This window comes from Bubalus bubalis, chromosome 10 (genome assembly GCF_019923935.1).
Source record: "Bubalus bubalis isolate 160015118507 breed Murrah chromosome 10, NDDB_SH_1, whole genome shotgun sequence".
NCBI lineage: Eukaryota > Metazoa > Chordata > Mammalia > Artiodactyla > Bovidae > Bubalus > Bubalus bubalis.
The window spans coordinates 74,342,849-74,365,598 of record NC_059166.1 but is presented as its reverse complement, the minus strand read 5'-3'; the positions used below and the strand labels follow the sequence as shown (position 1 = coordinate 74,365,598).

General features: G+C 39.2%; 1 protein-coding gene across 2 annotated transcripts in view; it reads left to right on the top strand.

Moving 5' to 3' along the window:
• The first annotated feature begins 14,832 nt into the window (after positions 1-14,832).
• TBC1D32 (TBC1 domain family member 32) overlaps positions 14,833-22,750 on the top strand; it is a 211,652-nt gene continuing 203,734 nt past the window's right edge. For both annotated transcript variants that reach the window (XM_025294780.2, XM_025294778.2), the window contains exons 1-2: positions 14,833-14,994; positions 15,168-15,325. In XM_025294780.2, the coding sequence (XP_025150565.1) occupies positions 15,171-15,325 (155 nt within the window). In that variant the 5' untranslated portion in view covers positions 14,833-14,994; positions 15,168-15,170. The remainder of the gene's footprint in view (positions 14,995-15,167; positions 15,326-22,750) is intronic.

Here is a 22,750-nt window from a genome sequence, read left to right as displayed (position 1 = left end):
GACTCAAGAGACTTCAGTTCTATCCCTGGGGTGGGAAGATCCCCTGGAGGAGGAAATGGCAACCTACTCCAGTATTCTTGTCTGGGAAATCCCATGGACAGAGGATCCTGGCAAGCTACAGTCCATGGGGCCACAAAGAGTCGGGCATGACTGATGAGTGAGTGACTGAGAATGCAGGACTAAGTTTTGAGGTATTATGTTACAGACTGTGTGATCATTTGAAAAATGTTTGAGGTTTAAATGAAGATGAATCAATAGTTGAAAATATTCTTCATGTAAAAAAGCTAGGAATTTCATCCTAGGGATGAGAATGACACTTCTTTTGGTTCATATTTACAAGCAACTTATTGAGTAAAATATAGGTTTTTCTGAGCATTCCTTTGAATATTTACAAGAAAGTTATGAGCTATGTTGTTACTGTCTACCAAAAGGAAGCATTTTTCTGAAATACACCTAACTTCTAAAATAAAAATGATTACAACCAATAGCAAAAGTTTCTGAGCCTCAGTTTAGTGTCTGACTCTTTGCTATAAAATCACTTTTATATAAAACCTTACCAGCTAGGTAACAAATTATTTGTCTTGACTTTTTGCCTCAGACAACAGTTTAAGGTATATCTAAGGTGTAGACCTTTGGGAAAGAAAAATAAATCATTCAGTTCTTCCATGTATAATTTTTTGTCTCCATCACAACTGCATATTAACAGTTTTTCACAGTGAGTATAAGTAGTGTTTTATGCCTGTGATAAAATTAGCCCAGAAGACAAAACAAAACTATTGCTGTATGAGAGGATGAGTTCTTGTTTAAGTACTATTGTAAAATCTGAGCTATTTAGAGAAAATTCTGTCACCCTTAGCCAAGCTGTCAGATAATGCTTGAAGACTTATTCCACAGGGTTATTCTTTATTTCTGTTAGTTATGTTTAGTAACTTCTGAAGACATGTGCAGATTATAAAGTTGTATCATAAACTAGTCATTACCACAGAAATGACAGTACACTGTATACAAATCAATAGTGATTTTTTATGCCTTTCTTTTATTGGGTGCTTTTTACACCCATATGAAATTATTCTTCTGTAATATTTAAAGCAAAGGGAAGCAAAGAGTTCAACATAAGGTGAGTGAAGAGTGAAGTTGCTCAGTCGTGTCCGACTCTTTGCAACCCCATAGACTGTAGCCTACCAGGCTCCTCCATCCATGGGATTTTCCAGGCAAGAGTACTGGAGTGGGGTGCCATTTCCTTCTCCAACATAAGGTAGAGAGAGGCAATTGCAGGTCCTCAACTGCCTAGCCTAATTATGAGTTTTGTTTCTGCAGGAAACCAAACAGCAAACAGTAAGATGCTGAATTAATGGGCAGAATTTCGGTTGTCATTTATTGTTTACCCACAGTTCCCCTGAGCTGTCTGCTGTGTTCTGAAATGTGGAGAAGCTAATGGCAGGGTATTTTCTTCACCAGTATTCTAACCCTTCAAGTCTAGTATTACTGAGAAAGAAATCTCAAGCCCTAACAAATTTGCCTTGAGACAGCTCTGTCTTGATATCAGAAAGTACAGACCAGATTGTTGGTAGGCATGGGTTAATTAGCAAGCAAAAGGAAAAACATATAAAATCTGCTTTTTTTTTTTTTTTTTTTCTCATTGGTTCCAGATCACTAACTATTTGACAAGGTAGGGGCATTAGCAAAGATTTTATGAACTATTGTAACATATTTTCCCAACCTGTCAGGCTAAGAAAAATAATGAAACATTGGTAGAATAAATTAGTTATGTGACATTGGGTAGAACACTGTAAGTTTGCATTTACTGATTAAATTTGAGGGAATACATTTTCTGTTACCTTATGTTTTTTTCTTTATTTTTCTTCTTTTATTCTAATACTTAAACCCAGTGAGTTCATTTTTTTTTTAAACTGCCTCTCCAGGATTCTTAATTCTTCAGTTAGTAATTGTATAATATTGCACCTTATGTGTCTTAAAAGCACTTTTTTCTACCCACATGCCATGGCTTGTAGCTAGTACTTGAATGCAAGTACTTACAATACTGTTATTCTTTTCCTTATGTCTACTGCAAGCAATTGAAGTGGTGATGAGTATTGATAACCATTGTTTTATTCTATGTCTTGACAGTTGAAGTTAGGTCTAAATATGTTTCAGACGAAACTACACAGGAAGTCAATGTGAAACCTATTACATATATTAAAGATATTGGGATTTTAGATTCTATCACTGTCTTTATTATCTGTAAAATGCAAAAATGCTATGTTTATAATTTTATTCATACCACTCCCATACCCTTCTTGGTATCATTTCTTGGATTAAAAAAAAATTGATTGAGGAAGCAAAACTCAGTGACAACATTTCATATTTTACCGTTAATTAAAATCTTCAGGACACATGATTTTCTTTTTATAAGCAAATATTTTACCATAGATGTCTTCTTGGAGATAATTTGTTTGAATAAGCAAATCTGTGAATAGTATTGAGTTAAAGAAGTTTAGCTAAAGTTGGCTGACAGGCAAGAAACCTCACAGGACTGTACTACCTTGGATAATTTATTACAGTGTGACACCAGGTCTGACACAGTTTCAGGCTTTTAAAATTAAAAAAATTTTTTTTCAATGTGCCACAGTTGAAAAACCAAAAACTTATTCAAAGTAGATCAAGCAAAAATGTGATATATGTGCAGGCTACCATGGAATTTCAAGGAAAGAAGTTCAGAACGAAAAGCCAAAGCTCAAGGACAAAAAGTCAAGTAATTTTCTAGTTTTCCCTCTTCCTTACTTCCCCTTATGTATTTTTTTCTACTTTCCTTCTATAGATTGATCCTCTATGTTTATCTTCTTTACTTTTGCTTATATTATTGAAGTCAATATATTAATTTACAAAGAGAACTATAACACCCAGATGGCAGTGCATGTTTCCTCAATAGGCAAACTTCAAGGTAAACCTAATAAACAATTTGTTGAGCATGGAATCAGATAAGGTAAACTAGGTATGTCTATGTAACTTTCCAACAGCAGCCACTTCTTTGAATTTGTACCCTGTCTCAGAGCCCTTGTTGGAGTGATGGGCTTGGGTGGTGATTTTTGTACTGTGCGATTCCATAATGACTAGACAATCTATATAAACCTAATCATCGAGTCTCAGTATTTAGAATTTGAACCAAGGGACACAGACATGAAATAGTTTGAAATTTGTGTAGATTGTTCATTGAAGAAGCCATGACCAGGGTTGAAATCAGTGGGAAAAAATGGGAGTCTTGTACAGAGTGTTCCTTCTGTTTTAAAAATAACCGTTTGCCATTTGGCCAGAAACTAGACAAGGCTTACATGTACTGTAAGAGAAGGGCTCTTATAAAGAAGCAGCACCATGATGGACATCAGATGCAGGCAACATATTCAATACCAAATGGTAAAAAAATATAATTTTAAAATAGTGTTTGAAAAAGTAGGTGATGAGTAGGAAAATAGCTTACTGAATTACAACTTTGTGCCAGGAAGTAAGCTAGTTGTTTCTGTGCCATTTCACTTGTTCCCCACAACAGCCCTGTAAAGTAGGCATTACACCCTTCCTTCAGTTCAGTTCAGTTGCTCAGTCGTGTCCGACTCTTTGCGACCCCATGAATTGCAGCACGCCAGGCCTCCCTGTCCATCACCAACTCCCGGAGTTCACTCAGACTCACGTCCATCGAGTCAGTGATGCCATCCAGCCATCTCATCCTCTGTCGTCCCCTTCTCCTCCTGCCCCCAATCCCTCCCAGCATCAGAGTCTTTGAGATTAGGAAACTAGAGTTCACTTGTTAGTGCCACAAAGGTCATGAACAACATTTTCCTGAAATATAAACCCAGATCTATCAAACCCCAGAGACTATCTTCTTTCTCTGTCACTTTCTTCCTGATACAAGGAATTCTATTTAAAATCTCTCAGTGGAGGTTAGGTTTATATACAGATTGTCTACTCATCATGGAATCATGGAACTGCACAGTACAAGCATGACCACCTAAACACATCACTTCAGCAAGGGCTCTGAGAGAGGTCCACAATCTAAGTGGCTGCTGTTGGAAAGTTACACAGACATAAAGTCATAAAGATTTAGCTTCTCCCACGTGCCAGGGGTAGTGACATTATGGATACAAAAGTGGAGTTTTTGGTTCCTTATTTTAGTGACTGTTTTCCTCTTCTGAATATGTGAGTCAAGATTGGTAACTTGAGATATGCTGGATGCAGTAAAATGGGACTCAAAATCCCTGTCATTTTGTTGGGCAAATATTGAATTAAATAGCAAAACAAACAACTAAAGGTCACACCCATAGAATAAACAAAGTGAGTTAGACATAAAATTTTATGAATGCCCTTTTGTCATTCTAAGAAAATAGTAAATGTCTTTAAGATTAACACTACTTTATCTGAGTAATCTCCACTATGTGTACTTGGCACAAATTCTGAACGGCATTATGGGTTTCTGTCTAGCATTTTGGAACCATACATCAAATGGACCATAAAAGAATACTATGATCTCTCATGAGTCCTGGAACATTACTGTTTTATTTCTGAGAAGTGAGAGTCAATCATGAAGATCTTTGTGTGGGTGTTTAGAGTTCAAAAGTTGGTGTGTAACTGACTGGCATATTACGTGTTGGCATGGAGATAGTTTTTCAGAATAAAAATGTAAAAGTGTTTTCACTGAGAGAAATGACATCAGGGTGAAAGGAATACATTTCTCCTGATATTTTTATCTACTGTCAGATATGTAGTATAGGGCTTTTACTGGAAAAGGAAAAAAAAAATTGGCATTGTTGTTACTCTTTGAGAAAGGATTTCAAAATTGTTTAGAAAACTGGCCTTACTTTAAAGGGTATGCTTAAACTAGTGCTTGCATCTTGTCTGAAGAATCAGCAACCTAGTTTGTTTTCATAGTTCTTCCACTCACCTGGTTTTTTTCTGGAAATATGGCTGGGTGCCTGGACTGACTTGCCAATAAAAATAACTAAATATTTCTCATAAAATATATTTAATAAAACTTTCTTAAATGTATCAGTGAACTGGTAATAATATAAGAAAATTTCAGGTCAATTATCTAAGTTAAGTCAAGAGCTCAGAAAGGTAAATTGAGAAATAGAACTGGCTTATGTTTCTAACCATGTTTCTCCATGGCCTCACAGGATATTACAACAGGAACCACAACCCAAGACTTGTTCAAGATAAGAAGTCTAATAGAAAAACATGCCTCCCCCATAAAACTAGGATGTCAAATGGATGGTGAGCCAGGATTAAACCTTCCCTCTCTTATTTCACACCCCAGAACGTAACAAGGAAAATCAACTTTCTTGAACATAAATGCTGTGCTGAGAAGAATAAAAAGCTGTAATTGAGAATTTGAACCACAGTCTGATCGGTAGACTCAATATGTACCACAGGTCCAGTATAGTAAGAAAGAAAAATAAAGATTATGTGGATTGGAAAAAAGAAGCAAAGATGTCATTATTTGTGGATTTTATAAATAGACATAGAATAGTAAAAAATTTAAAGACGAATTAACAGAAGAAGACATTTTAATAAGGTTGGTGGCTACAAAATTAATATGCAAATACAATTCTATATGATTTGATAGTTTTATTTGTAATGGCAAAAATAATGGAAATTACTCACACACTGAGAATAGTTTGAACAAAATAATGTGGCACAGAGAAAAAAACAGTATACAGTGACATGGAGAAGGCAATGGCGCCCCACTCCAGTACTCTTGCCTGGAAAATCCCATGGACGGAGGGGCCTGGTGGGCTGCAGTCCATGGGGTTGCTAAGAGTCAGACACAACTGAGTGACTTCACTTTCACGCATTGGAGAAGGAAATGGCAACCCAGTGTTCTTGCCTGGAGAATCCCAGGACGGGGGAGCCTAGTGGGCTGCCGTCTATGGGGTCACACAGAGTTGGACAAGACTGAAGTGACTTAGCAGCAGCAGCAGCAGCATACAGTGACAAAAAATTATTGGCAGCAACATACTTTCTTGGGTTGATCTTGGTTGATTTGTATGTTACACATACACAAATATGTGTATGAGAAAATTGGAGTAATTTTTGATTTTTTAAATAACTATGGGTTACATTGTTTAAGAGACTTTTTTTTTAACATGTGGTGACTGGATTAGGTTGATCTTTCATAATGGTAATTTTTTTTTTAATTTATTTTTGACTATGCTGGGTCTTCATTGCTTTGCTCAGGCCTCCAGCTTTCTCTAGCTGTGGCGAGTGGGGGGCCACTCTTGATTGTGGTGTGTGAGCTTCTCATTGAGGTGGCTTCTCTGGTGAAACGCAGGCTCTAGGCAGGGTAGTTGTGGCACGCAGGCTCAGTAGCTGAGGCTCCGGTTCCGTTCAGTTCAGTTCTAGAATGCAAGTTCAGCAGTTGTGACACCTGGGCTCAGTTGCTCTTTCGTACAAGGAGTCTTCCTGGACCAGGGATTGAATCCATGTACCCTGCATTGGCAGATGGATTCTTATCCCCTGCACTACCAAGGAAGTCCAATTTTTGATTTTTTGAGGAACTTCCATACTGCTTTCTATAGTGGACGAACCAATTTATACATTGCCATCAACAGTGCGTGAAGGTTCCCTTTTCTCCACATATTTACCAGTGCTTTTTATCTCTTGTCATTTTGATGACTGCCATTTTAAGAGGTGTGAGGTAATATCTCACTGTGGTTCTGACTTGTATGTACATAGTGACTAGTGATGTTGATCAACTTTTCATGTATCTGTTGGCCACTTGTATGTCTTCTTTGGAAAAATATCTAGTTCCTCTGCTCAGTTTTTAACTGGATGGTTTGCTATTGGGGTGTATGAATTTTTTTAATGTATTTTGGATATTAGCCCCTTAGCAGATGTAATTTGGAAATGTTTACTCCCATTTGGTAGGCCAAGTTTTCACTTTCTTGTTTCTTTTGCTGTGCTTTTTAGTTTTATTTGCTCCCACTTATTTATTTTTGCTTTTGGTTTCATACACAAAAAGACAATTTGCCACAGTTTTGTCAAGAAGCTTTTCACCTATATTTTTTATAAGAGTTTCATGGTTTCAGTTTTTATGTTTAAGTCCTGGACTTTTCAGTTAGCTTTTGTGAGTGGTGTAAGATAGACATCAGTGTTATTCTTTTGCATGTATTTATACATTTCCCAACACTATTTATTGAAGAGCTCTCTTGTTAAATATTAGTTCACTGTATTGTGAGGACTTATTTCTGAGCTCTAGATTCTCTTCCATTGGTCTATACTGTTTATTTTTATGTCAGTACCATATTGTTTTGATTTCTATAGTTTTATAGTATGATTTTGAAATCAGGAGTCTGACACCTCCAGCTTTATTCCTCTTTCTCAGGACTGCTTTAGCTATTTGGGGTCTTTTATGGTTCCATATAATTTTTAGAACTGCTTTTTCTGTTTCTGTGAAAATGTATTAGAATTTTGATAGATACTGTATTGAATCTATAGATGACTTTGGACAGTATAAACATTTTAACAATATTAATTCTTGACCCATAAGCCATGGGATATCTTTCCATTTGGTTGTGTGTTTTTCAGTTTCTTTCATTGAAGTCTTATTGTTTTAGTGTATAGATTTTTCACTTCCTTGGTTAAATTTATTCCTAAGTATTTTATTGTTTTTTGATGCTACTGTGAATAAGACTTTTTTAAAAATTTATTTTTTGGATATATTGCAGTTAGAGTATAGAAAAACAACTATTATAATTTCTATATGTTGATTTTGTATCCTACAACTTCACAATATTTGTTTATTAGTTCCAACAGTCTTTTGGTGGAGGTTTCAGGATTTTCTGTATTTAAGATTATATTACCTGCAAACAAAGACAATTTTACTTTGTTCATTTCCAAATAAGACACCTTTTATTTATTTTTCTTGCCCAGTTTCTCTGGTTAGGATTTCCAGTACTTTGTTGAATAGTAGTGGTGAGAGTAGGCTCTGGAGCGCAATTTTGCAGACCAGTGACAGAAGAGAAAACCTGATCCAGGTCCCAAAGCAGTGGTGGGGCCCCGGCTATCAGCATGCTGTCCCATGTCTGCAGATATGTGCACTGCAGTGGATGCTAATGATAAATATCAGGTTGGCAGTGTGCAAGCGCACAGCTGGGGAGGCAACCCTGGTGTGCATATAGTGCTAGGAGTCGGCTGCAGGGATCCAGTCTGTCATCCTGAGTAGAGCATCACTGCTGGGAGGTTTGCCACAGCTGTGCTGTCTGGTTTTTTGTTGTTGTTGTTGTTTTATTTTTTAAGTAGTAAAATCTTCATTTGTCTGCAACATGGGTCACTATACGCCACAGTCTTTCTCACTGCATGACTGCAATTGGTAACCTGTGGTTTTCTTCCATGTCCCTAGCCATCTCTGTAGTCTATATATGTCTCAGCTTTGCTGAATCTAGGTGGGGTAAAATCAAAAAGGGAATTTCATGTGGTGCCCTAAAGGCTGGGGAAGCTTACTTTTCCTTTCCTGGTGAGAAGAACTCTTCTTATCTGGGAAGTTCCTTCTTGGTGCTGAGTAATGGATGATGCAGACAAAATGAAGCTGTCTTCCTTCTCTTGATGTGTAGTGATTCTCAGGTTTTCTTCTTTGTTTGTTTCATTGTGTTGCTAAAGTTGGACTCCAGAACTCTTTTTGTATGTGGATAGCTGGAGTCTCACTCCACTCTATCAGGTCTGCCATTCTGACATTTTTCTTTGCCGTCATCCAGATCATTTCCTGACTTCTCTTCTATGTTCATTTATTCACCCATCCATTCAACAAATACTCTAGAAAGCTATATACCAGGCAGAATTATGGATACTAGAGTTGTTCAGATGCTAAGTCATGTCTGACTCTTGTGACCCCAAAGACTGCAGCATGACCAATTTCCCTGTCCTTCACTATCTCCCAGAGTTTGCTCAAACTCCTGTCCATTGACTCAGTGATGCCATCCAACCATCTCATCCTCTGTTGCCCCCTTCTCCTCCTGCCCTCAGTTTTTTCCAGCATCAGGGTCTTTTCAAATGAGTCAGTTCTTCACATCAGGCAGCCAAAATATTGGAGCTTCAGCTTCAGCATAAGTCCTTCCAAATTTGGAAGTGTTGATTTCCTTTCGGGTTGACTGGTTTGATCTCCTTGCTGTCCAAGGGATTCTCAAGAGTCTTCTCCAGCACCACAGTTTGAAAGCGTAAATTCTTTGGTACTCAGCCTTCTTTATGGTCCAACTCTCACATTTTTACATGACTACTGAAAAAACCTGAGCTTTGACTAGATGGATCTTTGGCAGCAAAGTGATGTCTCTGTTTTTTAATATGCTGTCTAGGTTTGTCATAGCTTTTCTTCCAAAGATCAAGTATCTTTTAATTTTGTGTCTCAGTCACCATCCACAATGATTTTTGAGCCGAAGAAAATAAAATTTGCCACTGTTTCCACTTTTTCCCCTTCTATTTGCCATGAAGTGATGGGACCAGATGCCATGATCTTAGTTTTATGAATACTGAGTTTTAGGCCAGCTTTTTCACTCTCCTCTTTCATCCTCATCAAGAGGCTCTTTGGTTTCTCTTTGCTTTCTGCCATTAGAGTGGTATCATCTGCATATCTGAGGTTGTTGATATTTCTCCTGGCAATCTTGATTTCAGCTTGTGTTTCATCCAGCCTTGCATTTCGCATGGTTGCATAGAAGTTAAATAAGGAGGGTGACAATATAGAGCTATGTTGTACTCCTTTCCCAATTTTGAACCAGTCCACTGTTTCATATCCAGTTCTAACTGTTGTTTCTTGACCTGCATACAGGTTTCTCAGGAGGCAGGTAAGAATTCTGGTGTTCCCATGTCTTGAAGAATTTTCCACAGTTTGTTGTGATCCACACAGTCAAAGGCTTCGGCATAGACAATGAAGCAGATGTTTTTCTGGAATTCCCTTGCTTTCTCTATGATCTAACAGATGTTGGCAATTTGATCTCTGGTTTCTGTGCCTTTTCTAAATCTAGTTTGTACATCTGGAGATACATGGAATGCTGAAGCCTAGCTTGAATGATTTGGAGCAATTACTTTTGCACCAACCTAATAGAAAAACGATAACTCAGATTTTATGGAAAACTTCAAGTTACCAAATTCTATTAAATTGATTACTTACTGCAATTCAATATTATTTTAGTTCCTTTCTATCTTTAAAATGCATTATCCTAATGAAAGGATATGCAACTACAAATATTAACTACTATAGAACACAAAGGCTATTTTAAATCTCTATATGAAAGAAAACTGGCCTAGAAAATAATTTCAAAAATAATAAAGGGATAAACACAGGCAACTGAAGATTTTCAATTAAACTATTACAGCTTCACTTAGATAATGCAAGTATTGCAAATCAAGGTTAAGGAAAATCAATAAAACTACTACGGACAACTAACTGATGAACTGAACAGACTCTCCAAACACAGATGCTTAGAACTGGAGGGAATCATTCAAGATGATACACAGCATCTTGTCTAATTATTTGTAAATAAGTCTCCCTTACGTGTAACATGTCTATCAGACTGTGAGCTATTGAGGACAGCAGACTTGTCTTACATATCTTATTGTTCACTGATGCGAACATAGCATATAGCAAAGTACCTAGCACATGGAAGATAAATGTGTTTGAGTAAGAGATAGGCTGTGAGTAATTTTATAGAGATGATCAGTGACTCTGGGAAAAGAAACAGAGTATGTCTGCTGAATTCTTTCTTTTTTTTTTTTTTAGTCTCAGCCTATGTGTAGAGATAAAATTGCCAATATCTGCTGGATCATGGAAAAAGCAAGAGAGTTCCTGAAAAACATCTATTTCTGCTTTATTGACTATGCCAAAGCCTTTCACTGTGTGGATCACAATAAACTGTGGACAATTCTGAAAGAGATGGGAATACCAGACCACCTGACCTGCCTCTTGAAAAACCTGTATGTAGGTCAGGAAGCAACAGAACTGGACATGGAACAACAGACCGGTTCCAAATAGGAAAAGGTGTATGTCAAGGATGTACATTGTCACCCTGCTTATTTAACTTATATGCAGAGTACATCATGAGAAACGCTGGACTGGAAGAAGCACAAGCTGGACTCAAGATTGCCTGGAGAAATATCAATAACCTCAGATATGCAGATGACACCACCCTTATGGCAGAAAGTGAAGAGGAACTAAAAATCCTCTTGATGAAGGTGAAAGAGGAGAGTGAAAAAGTTGGCTTAAAGCTCAACATTCAGAAAACGAAGATCATGGCATATCGTCCCATCACTTCATGGGAAATAGATGGGTAAACTGGAAACAGTGTCAGACTTTTTTTTTTTTTGGACTCCAAAATCACTGCAGATGGTGATTGCAGCCATGAAATTAAAAGACGCTTACTCCTTGGAAGGAAAGTTATGACCAACCTAGATAGCATATTGAAAAGCAGAGACATTACTTTGCCAACAAAGGTCTGTCTAGTCAAGGCTATGGTTTTTCCATTGGTCATGTATGGATGTGAGAGCTCGGTTGTGAAGACAGCTGAGTGCCAAAGAATTGATGTTTTTGAACTGTGGTGTTGGAGAAGACTCTTGAGAGTCCCTTGGACTGCAAGGAGATCCAACCAGTCCATTCTGAAGGAGATCAATCCTGGGTGTTCTTTGGAAGGAATGATGCTAAAGCTGAAAGTCCAGTACTTTGGCCACCTCATGTGAAGAGTTGACTCATTGGAAAAGACTCTGATGCTGGGAGGGATTGGGGGCAGGAGGAGAAGGGGATGACAGAGGATGAGATGGCTGGATGGCATCACTGACTCAATGGACATGAGTTTGAGTGAACTCCAGGAGATGGTGATGGACAGGGAGGCCTGGTGTGCTGCAATTTATAGGGTCGCAAAGAGTTGGACACGACTGAGCTATTGAACTGAAATGATGTGCAGGTTACACGCAGTATTTTCTGCTTTCCATCTGCCTCAGTAGGGGCGGCCTATTATTTTATAGTTATACATGTGGCTGGGTGGGTAAATGCTAATTTAGTGGTGAAACATCAGCAAGCCTGTTGTGCCACATACATCAGTCACATTTTTGAATTAAACTTGTAATGAATTTGTTATTTTATCTCCAGCTGTTGGCGTCCTATGTTTGCCTCTCAGTTCTTACCTTGGTTGGGAAAGAATAGTGCCATTTATCGTGTCTCCATGTACTACCAGCTCTAAAAGGGCATTCTGTTTTTAAAATGGAAGTAAAAATATGCATTAATAAAAGTCAGTGTAGCAGGACTTATAACAAAAAGCAAGTGCCTCTGCCTCATTGCTGCCCCAACTCCATTGCTGTTCCAACCTCTCAGAGGCAACCATACTCAAATGTTTGTTTTTATTAATACTTGTCTTGATAGTTTTCTCATTAATTCAATAGAATTCAACCATGCCTTTATTTAGCAATTTACCGACTTTAGACTTAATCTATAAAGAAAGCTGAACACCAAAGAATTGATGCTTTTGAACTGTGGTGTGGAGAAGATTCCTGAGAGTCCCTTGGACAGCAAGGAGATCCAACCAATCCATCCTAAAGGAGATCAGTCCTGAGTGTTCATTGGAAGGGCTGATGCTGAAACTGAAACTCCAGTACTTTGGCCACCTGATGCGAAGAGCTGACTCATTTGAAAAGACCCTCATGCTGGGAAAGATTGAAGGTGGGAAGAGAAGAGGATGACAGAGGATGACATGGCTGGATGGCATCACCGACTCAATGGACACGAGTTCGAGTAAACTCTGGGAGTTGATGATGGACAGGGAGGTCTGGCATGCTGCAGTCCATGGGGTCACAGAGTCAGACAGGACTAAGTGACTGAACTGAACTGAAATGAATTGACTTTCTTCCATAGTGGAGGAGAATTTAGTGCATTTATTCTATCCTTGGACTAAGAATTTGTTAGGGATAGCATTATATATACTAATATCACAATTATGGCAAAGACGTTTTCATCCGAGATTGTAAGGTGTGTGTGTGTGTGTGTGTGTGTTCGAGTCTGACTCTTTGCGACCCTTTGGACTATAGCCTGCCAGTCTCCTCTATCCATGGATTTTTCCAGGCCAGAATACTGGAGTGGTTGCCATTTCCTCCTCCAGGGATCTTCCTGAACCAGGGGTTGAATCGCAACTCTGTCTCCTGGGTCTCTTGCAATGGCAAGAGGATTCTTTACCACTGAGCCACCAGGAAGCCCAAGGTATGTGTATTGCCTAGTATATAATCATGCATTGCACATTACACTCAGTAAATAGAGTGAATGTATACAATTTTAGGTTTAAACTTTTCCACTTAAAATGTGAATAATTCCTTATTAAACATTCATAGGAAACGTTTTTTTAGAATGACTGATACTAACAGCATATGCCTATGCCATAATTTATTTAACCTTCAACATATTCTGAAATACTTAGAGGAGGTTTTCCAGTTTTTTTCAAGTTACAAATAACCTGTTAGTAAACATTCTCATAACAAACTATATCTCTGATCCTTGGAGTAGATTCTTAGAAATAAAATTAGAGTCAAAAGTTCTCAATATATATTGCCAGTTTCATTTCCAAGATTTTGCCTATGTATATTCGTAATAACACAATAAAGGAGTAATTATTTCACTTCATATTGTTCAACCCTAAATGTATATATGCTCTAAAACTCTGCTAATATTGTAAATTTAAAATGGCTACCTTGCTTTAGCTTTTTAAAAATTTGTTTTGCAAACTTTTTATTTTGTATTGAGATATAGCCAATTAACAACATCGTAGTTTCAGGTGAACAGCGTAGGACTCAGCCATACATATACATGTATCCATTCCCCCAGCCCAATCCCCTCTCCCATCCAGGTTGGCACATAACACTGAGCACAGTGCCATATGCTATACAATAGGTCATGTCCGACTCTTAGAAGAAAGTCAATTCAGTTCAGTCACTCAGTCGAGTCTGACTCTTTGCGATCCCATGGACTGCAGTATGCCAGACCTCCCTGTCCATCACCAACTCCCGGAGCCTACTCAAACTCATGTCCATCGAGTTGGTGATGCCACCCAACCATCTTATTCTCTGTGGTCCTCTTCCCCTCCCGCCTTCAATCTTTCCAAGGATTAGGCTCGTTCCCAATGACTCAGTTCTTCGCATCAGGTGTCCCAACTATTGGAGCTTCAGCGTCAGCATCAGTCCTTCCATTGTCTATTCAGGACTGATTTCCTTTAGGATCGACTGTTTGGATCTCTAATCCCTTGAAAGTGCCAAATATGACCCTTTCTTATGTGGCCCTTTTACTTCTATAGACTTCTCACCTCCTCTTTCTAATTCTGCAAATTCAAGTACTGGAATATGCTACACTTTCTCAGGCCCCTACCTTCTGCACGTCCAGTTTATGTTCTCTTTAGTTCTTTCCTTGACTCCTCCTTTGGGTTAATAGGTGATTTGGGTTTTTTTTCCAGCACCTACCTGGTGCATTTCTCTAGCATACCACTTAATTACACTGTGTTGCAATCGCTGACTCCTTATCTGTTAGACTGTGAAGTGTCCTCTTCTCCGTATTTCCTAGCAAGATGATTGGTAAGGAGGAGTCAACGGATGTTAGCTGTTTGAAGGAGAAAGCATCGCAACACTTCAATACCATTCACTCGATTAAAACTTTTTAAGCTGCTTTCAGTTTCACTTCAATTACTTTCTTTTATTGACCCCTTTCTCTTCGCACTCTCTTTTCCCTCCCACCTACAACCTTTTCAAGGAGCGCACCTAAACTTCCTGGAGGTGCCCGGGCAGGTTGTCAAGCCTCACTCACTCCCATGTAGGGATTCGTCACGTCAACGCGCTGACGTCACGCGTAGCGCTGACGTCCCGCCGTCAGGTCCACCCGCAGAGACTTTGGACTCTCTTTTTTTGCCGTTAATCGGGGCAGCTTGAATTCTGTTGGTAAAAAAGCAACGAGTGCCAAAGGTGGGACGTCAAGGATTCTTGCTTCCCCAACGCAAGGTAATTTGCTTTCCAGGAACGACGCGCCTGCAGCCGAGGGCCCGCCCCTGAGCGCCGGCCGCGGTCTCCCGGGGAACGGCGCTGTACGCCGGCTGCTGGGTGGGAACGCGCGTGCGCGGGGCGCGGCGTTCGCTGGGACCCTCGGTAACGGGCGTGGACATTGATTTTGACAGAGAATGGCTCACTTCTCCGGTGAGGACGAAGCGATGCTGCAGGCGATGTTGAGGCAGTTGTTCCAGAGCGTGAAGGAGAAAATCACGGGTGCTCCCTCTCTGGAGTGCGCCGAGGAGATCCTCTTACATCTGGAGGAAACGGATGAAAATTTTCACAAGTAAAATTCCTTTTGATGTCTTAAGCAAACAAATCAGCTGATCCAGAAAAGGTCAAAATGCAGTTGGATAAAGAATGTTATATGATTGTTGTCAAAACAGCGTCCAAGTTGGAGGTTTACGTTTTCGTTTATTTACTCAGATACCGAATTTATTTTTTATTTCTTATTTTCCAAACTTTCTGCTTCCCCTGTGTTTTTAATGACGTGACCGACATATCCTAATTATATTTTTTTTCTCCTGGGCAGCATAGTAAATTATTGTAAATTATTCTTGGTCGCTTAAGAATAGTTCTATTACAAGTGATTTCTGTCACTATACCTCTAAAGCTTTGAGTTTACAAAATCCTTGTTTCATTGCTGATCTGATATTTCAGTGGCTGCACCAATTTTAGCTTCTGAGCACTGCAGGAATACGGGAGAGATTAATTTCTTGTGGAATAGCTTTGTTGTTTGTTTACTCTTTGCGACCCCATACAGTGTAGCCCACAAGGCTCTTCTGTCCATGGTTTCCCAGGCAAGACTACTGGAGTTGGTTGCCATTTCCTTCTCCACGGGATCTTCCCAACCCAGGGATTGAACCTGCGTCTCCTGCTTGACAGGCGGATTGCTTACCATTGAGCCACCAGGGAAGCTCATGGGATATCGAAAGTGCCTACGAAGGAAGAAGGCTCATACTCAGAAGTCTCTGATACATAGGGATATGAGGGATTTAGATAAGGTACAGCGTGCTCTAGGTTGGAAGCTACTGCTATTCCTACTGGTAGGAATTTTAATGAGAGATATCATTTGAGATAAATCTTGACAGGTGTATTTCTTTAGAGATGCATATTTTTTCTTTTGATTTGATTCATATGTATAATTTAAGCCTCTCCAATGAAAATTTACCTCCAGATGTCTCAATTTATTATTAGTAGTGATATTTTTAAATTCAATTTGCTCTCAAGAGGATGGCATTTAACATTTTTCTTGTTATGTTAGCTTTACTGACTTTTGGGTCCTCTGAAATTCTTATCTGGAATTCCTGCCTGCTTTTTTCTTTTCAATTTTGTGTCCTGACTTTTCTAGTATTTCTTTTTTTTTAATTTTTATTTTTATGTGGGCATCAGGGGATCCTTGAGCCCTTTTAATATTCTGTGCAAAAGTTTGTGTTTATTTGCAGTTTTTTGGAGGAGAACATTACAGTTTTCTTCCAATTCTCAAGGAATTTTTAAGAAGTGTGGGAGGGGTTTTTTGTTAATTAGTGTTTCTGGTTATACATAAGTTTTTTTTTTTTGGTATTTCCATGATTTTTTATTTCTTCATTAAATCCACTCTTGATAGTTGATATTGCATGATAATATTCTTTATTTTGGAGATACCAGCTGCTGCTGCTGCTAAGTCGCTTCAGTCCTGTCTGACTCTGTGCGACCCCATAGACTGCAGCCCACTAGGCTCTGCCATCCCTGGGATTTTCCAGGCAAGAGTACTGGAGTGGGTTGCTATTGCCCTCTCCGGGAGATACCAGAGACCAGCTTTTATTGGTTAGCTATTGATTCATTACTTAAACAGAAGAATATAAGAAAATTTCAACTTTCTCAAATTCAGATTTGAGAAACGTCTTTTATGTCGTTAATGTCTTTTATAATCATATAACACTGATTTGCCTCAAACAGAGCCACATCAAGCATTAAATTTGGGGTTAAATTCTGTTTTTTAGTTCACACGCAAATACTTCTTTAAAATATTTTTAAATTATTGAGTTTTTGTTAGGGTCATATTCTGGGAATTTGTCTGTTTAATCTATATTTTCAAACTTATCTGTATAAAAGTTTTTGTTAATATTCTAATGTTGTTGTTGTTTAGTTGCTAAGCCATGTCTGACTCTTCTGTGACCCCATGTACTGTAGCTCCCCATGTACAGGCTCCTGTGTCTGTGGGATTTCCTAGACAAGAATATGAGAGTGGATTGCCATTTCCTTTTCCAGGGGATCTTCCCAACAAGGGATGGAACCCATGTCTCCTGCATTGCAGGTGAATTCTTGACCACTGAGCAACCTGGAAAGCCCTTAATATCCTACTACTTTTTTGAAACATAATTGTCCCTTTTTTTATTCTTTTTTAAAAATTTGTGTCTTTCCTCCTTTGTTCTTCATCTGTTCTGCTTGAGGTTCATCAACTTTATCAGTCTTTTCAAAGAACTAGCTGTTAGCTTTGATTTTCCTTTCTATTATGTATTTATTTTATGGTTTGTAAAATTTCTGCTCTTTTTTTCCCTTCCTGGGAAACTTTAAAATTTGTGATGAATGTTTATTTAGCTCCTTTATTTGCAGCTTTTTTTCTTCTTCTTTTTTTTAAAATGTAAGTATCTAAGGCTACACATTTGCCTCTAAGTATTGCTTTAGCTGTGTCAGTTTTTAAATGCTTTTCAAGTTAAAATTGAATCCTTATGGTTCTTCTCAGCAGTGCAGTTACTATTGTAATAATGTGAACTCGTCTTCAGCAGTTTATTAGATAGATTAAATGCTTGCTGATTAACTTGCATCATTAAGGTTTACTATTTGATTTACTTGTGGCTGACCTGGAAAAACCCAGACACAATCAAATTATAACAAGTTTGTAGTCTTAAAAGTACAATTTATAATTCTAAAAGTAGTTTGAGTCATTTGTAGTTTTAAAAGTACAGATAACAAAATTCATGTGTTAGCTGCACTAGCCTAAGATCTTTGTCTTAGGAGGAAGGAAGTCCTTATGAAGAAGCAAAGAGGAGGAGATGCTTGTGTTTGGTGTTTTCATAGCATCTTACAGTCTTAGAGTTTGATGAGATTCTGTCAGTCCAGGTACTCATATCTTGATTTGTCTTTCTACTCACTGACAAACTCTCCTCGAACTTTAAATGTCCTTGTGTCACTTAGGTATATGTTGCCACCCAAAGTGTTTCATATTATATATCAGAATTATGTCATCCCATCTCCACTATCAGAACAGTAGTTCCTTATATCTGCCTGATGTTGTCCTGATGTATTAGCAAGAAAAATAATCTTATTAAATAGATTAACAGGGGAAAGCAGTATCTCTAAGCTATTGGCATTTTTGTAAGATGATGATTGTTAAGAGAATTGAGTCCATGGATGATGGAATTTCAGGTAGTATAATAATGTGACAAGGGGAAAATGCAGTCATTTGAGAAGTCATTGTATCGGCAGACAGCCTTACTGAGGATTTGCTCCACATGCAGCTGCCCTAATCTATGCTTTCCATAGCCTTTAAAAAACTTTTCTTTTGCCCTAAACTGTATATGTCCTCTAAAAGATCCAGGCTTGCTTTCTTTTCTTTGAAACTGGCAGCTAGGATTTGAGCCTTGCAGGAGAGGAGAATGGTAGGGAAGAAGACATTGTTTTCATTATGTGTGCATGTATTGTATACATTTTTACACTCATATTGACCTCCTATTAAAAAAAAAAATCCCTGGTTTTCAGTCTTGACTACAGTAGGATTGATTGGAGTTCATTTAAAAAAGCACTGATGATGAACCTTAACCATAAATGTATCAAAATTTCCGGGGAGTTTGGTAGAGGGGGAATGGTGGAGGCCTAGCCTAGGTATTTTTGATAAAAGCTCTCTCAGTTCATTTCAGTTGCTCAATCGTGTCTGACTCTTTGTGACCCCATGGACTGCAGCATGCCAGGCTTCCCTGTAAATCAACTCCCAGAGTTCACTGAAACTCATGTCCATTGAGTCGGTTATGCCATCCAACCATCTCACCCTCTGTCATCCCCTTCTCTTCTCCACTTCAGTCTTTCCCAGCATCAGGGTCTTTTCAAATGAGTTCAGTTCAGTTCAGTCGCTTAGTCGTGTCCGACTCTTGGCAATCCCATGAACTGCAGCATGCCAGGCCTCCCTGTCTATCACCAACTCCCGGAGTCCACCCACATCCATGTCCATTGAGTTGATGATGCCATCCAATCATCTCATCCTCTGTCGCCCCCTTCTCCTCCTGCCCTCAATCTTTCCCAGCATCAGGGTCTTTTCAAATGAGTCAGCTCCTTGCATCAGGTGGCCAAAGTATTGGAGTTTCAGCTTCAACATCAGTCCCTCCAATGAACACCCAGGACTGATCTCCTTTAGGATGGACTAGTTGGATCACCTTGCTGTCCAAGGGACTCCCAAGAGTCTTCTCCAACACTACAGTTCAAAAGCATCAATTCTTCGGTGCTCAGCTTTCTTTATAGTCCCTCTCACATCCATACATGACCCCTGGAAAAACCATAGCCTTGACTAGATGGACCTTTGTTGGCAAAGTAACATCTCTGCTTTTTAATATGCTGTCTGCTGTTGCTGCTAAGTCACTTCAGTCGTGTCCGACTCTGCGACTCCATAGACGGCAGCCCACCAGGCTCCGCTGTCCCTGGGATTCTCCAGGCAAGAACACGGGTGGGTTGCCATTTCCTTCTCCAATTCATGAAAGTGAAAAGTGAAAAGTGAAAGTGAAGTTGCTCAGTCATGTCTGACTCTTCACAACCCCATGGACTGCAGCCTACCAGGCTCCTCTGTACATGGGTTTTTCCAGGCAAGAGTACTGGAGTGGGTTGCCATTGCCTTCTCCGAATATGCTGTCTAGGTTGGTTATAACTTTCCTTCCAAGGAGTACGTGCTTTTAATTTCATGGCTGCAATCACCATCTGCAGTGATTTTGGAGCCCCCCAAAATAAAGTCTGACACTGTTTCCCCATCTATTTGCCATGAAGTGATGGGACCAGATGCCATTATCTTAGTTTTCTGAATGTTGAGCTTTAAGCCAACTTTTTAACTCTCCTCTTTCACTTTCATCAAGAGGCTCTTTAGTTCTTCTTCACTTTCTGCCATAAGGGTGGTGTCATCTGTTTATCTGAGGTTATTGATATTTCTCCCGGCAGTCTTGAGTCCACCTTGTGCTTCATGAAACCCAGCATTTATCATGGTGTACTCTGCATATATGTTAAAGAAGCAGGGTGGTAATATACAGTCTTAACATACTCTTTACTGATTTGGAACCAGTCTGTTGTTCCATGTCCAGTTCTAACTGTTGTTTCCTGACCTGCATACAGATTTCTCAGGAGGCAGGTCATGTGGCCTGGTATTCCCATCTCTTTAAAAGCTCTCTAGGTGATTCTAATATACAGCCAGGGTTGAGAACCTCAGAGTTAGAGCATGCATGCATATTGAGTTGCTTTAGCTGTGTCCAACTCTTTGCGACCCTCTGGGCTATAGCCCATCAGGCTCCAATGTCCATGGGATTCTCCATGCAAGAATACTTGAGTGGGTTTCCATGCCCTCCTCCAGGGGATCTTCCCAACCCAGGGATCGAACCCACATCTCTTATGTCTCCTGCATTGGCAAGTGGATTCTTTACCCCTAGTGCCACCTGGGAAGCCTGAGTTAGAGCTTACTTACTTGGATTTCAATGTGAATTGCTCACTAGTTAGCTCTCTATAAAATACTTGGCAACCCTAATGATTGTAGCAGTCTCTAATGTAGGTGTTCATCTTTGTGGTCCTCTAATCTGGCATATTTTTAGTGTGATAGAGAAGGAACACAATATTTATTGAATTCGCTTTATTTTTGATTTTACAGAAGAATCTACCAATGACTTTCTAAAGTAGTGAACTCTAGTATGTTTAAGTGGTTACTTCAGGAAAACATCCATTATGTAGAGTGTTATCTCTGCATAGAGAAATCACTAAGAATTATATGTGTGCTTCAATAATTAATTATGCATTTAGTAACTGTTCATCATGATTCAGGCAAAGCCCAGGTAGCCCAGTGTTCAAGAATCAGCTTGCCAATGAAGGAGATGCAGGAGTTTGATGCCTGGGCTGGGAAGATGCCCTGGAGGAGAAAATAGCAGCCCACTCCAGTATTCTTGCCTGAAAAATCCCACTGACAGAAGAGACTGGTGGGCTACAGTCCATGGTGTTGCAAAGAGTTGGACACGACTGAGTGAGCACTCACATCATGATTCAGAGGCTTATTCTTTGACCTAAAAGGTTGTAGGTAGTGTAAAATATTCTTTTTTTCAGTATATAATCTTTTATATACTAATATGTAAGGTTGTTTATCATATAATAAATCCTATAATTCTGGAATATAACCTGTTTTAAGAATTCCACATATCAGTATTATAATTCATAACTTAAGTTATCTTTTTAAAATAAATCATTACTGACACTTTTTCTAATCTGATCAAAAAATTTCTTGTTTATAATAGCTAAGAGGATGATTTCCTGGAACAAACTTGTACTACATGTTTTATGTATTTTTTTCCTTATAATAATACAGTTGTGTATATTTTGAAATAAAAATTTGAACATGTCAGAAATTCGCTTCACTGTACTAAAGGGGTGAGTTCCCAGGTGGCACTAGTGGTAAAGAACCCGCCTGCCATTGCAGGAGATACAAGAGACATGGGTTCGATCCCTGGGTGGGGAAGATCCCCTGGAGGAGGACATGGCAACCCACTCCAGTATTCTTGCCTGGAGAATCCCATGGACAGAGGAACCTAGCAGGCTACAGTCCCTGTGGTCACAAAGAGTTGGACACAATTTAAGCGACTTAGCATGCAGCAGGTACACCAGAAACAACACAACATTGTAGGAATTTGCTGATCGAAGCTCCAAGAAATTTAGGCTAATTTAAAAGTCACCTGAGCACAGAATCTGTCTAGATCAGTGATTCTCAAATACTGGTCCTAGGACCAGCAGCTTTGGCATCTGCATCAGACTCACCTGGGAACTCGTTAGAAATGTGAATTCCTGTGCCCACAGTGTACCTGAATTGAGGCTCTGAGAGTGGGCCCCAACAATTTGTAGTTCAATAAGCCCTTCAGGTGATTCTTATTCATGTTATACTTTAAGAACCACTGATTTATAGGATGACTTACTAGAGGGCCATTGCTAGAGGGTATTTCTTTAGCTACAGTTACAAAAATATGCACATTAATCTGGTGGCAGTGGGAAAGGAAAGTTATAGAGGAAGAATTTACATAATTATAGCATTTGCTAACTAGTTAGATCTGAGATGTAATGGAGAAGATTGTTTGAGGCTATACACAGGTATCCGATTGAAGGATGGTACCATTAACAGAGATATGTCAGAGGAGAACATGGCTTGCAGTCGGTGGATAGGATGAAAGATTTGGTATAGGTTGTGCTGATTGATGGAGAAGGCAATGGCACCCCACTCCAGTACTCTTGCCTGAAAAATCCCATGGATGGAGGAGCCTGGTGGGCTGTAGTCCATGGGGTCTCTGGGAGTCGGACGTGACTGGGAGACTTCATTTTGACTTTTCACTTTCATGCTTTGGAGAAGGAAATGACAACCCACTCCAGTGTTCTTGCCTGGAGAACCCCAGGGATGGGGGAGCCTGGTGGGCTGCCATCTATGGGGTTGCACAGAGTCGGACACAACTGA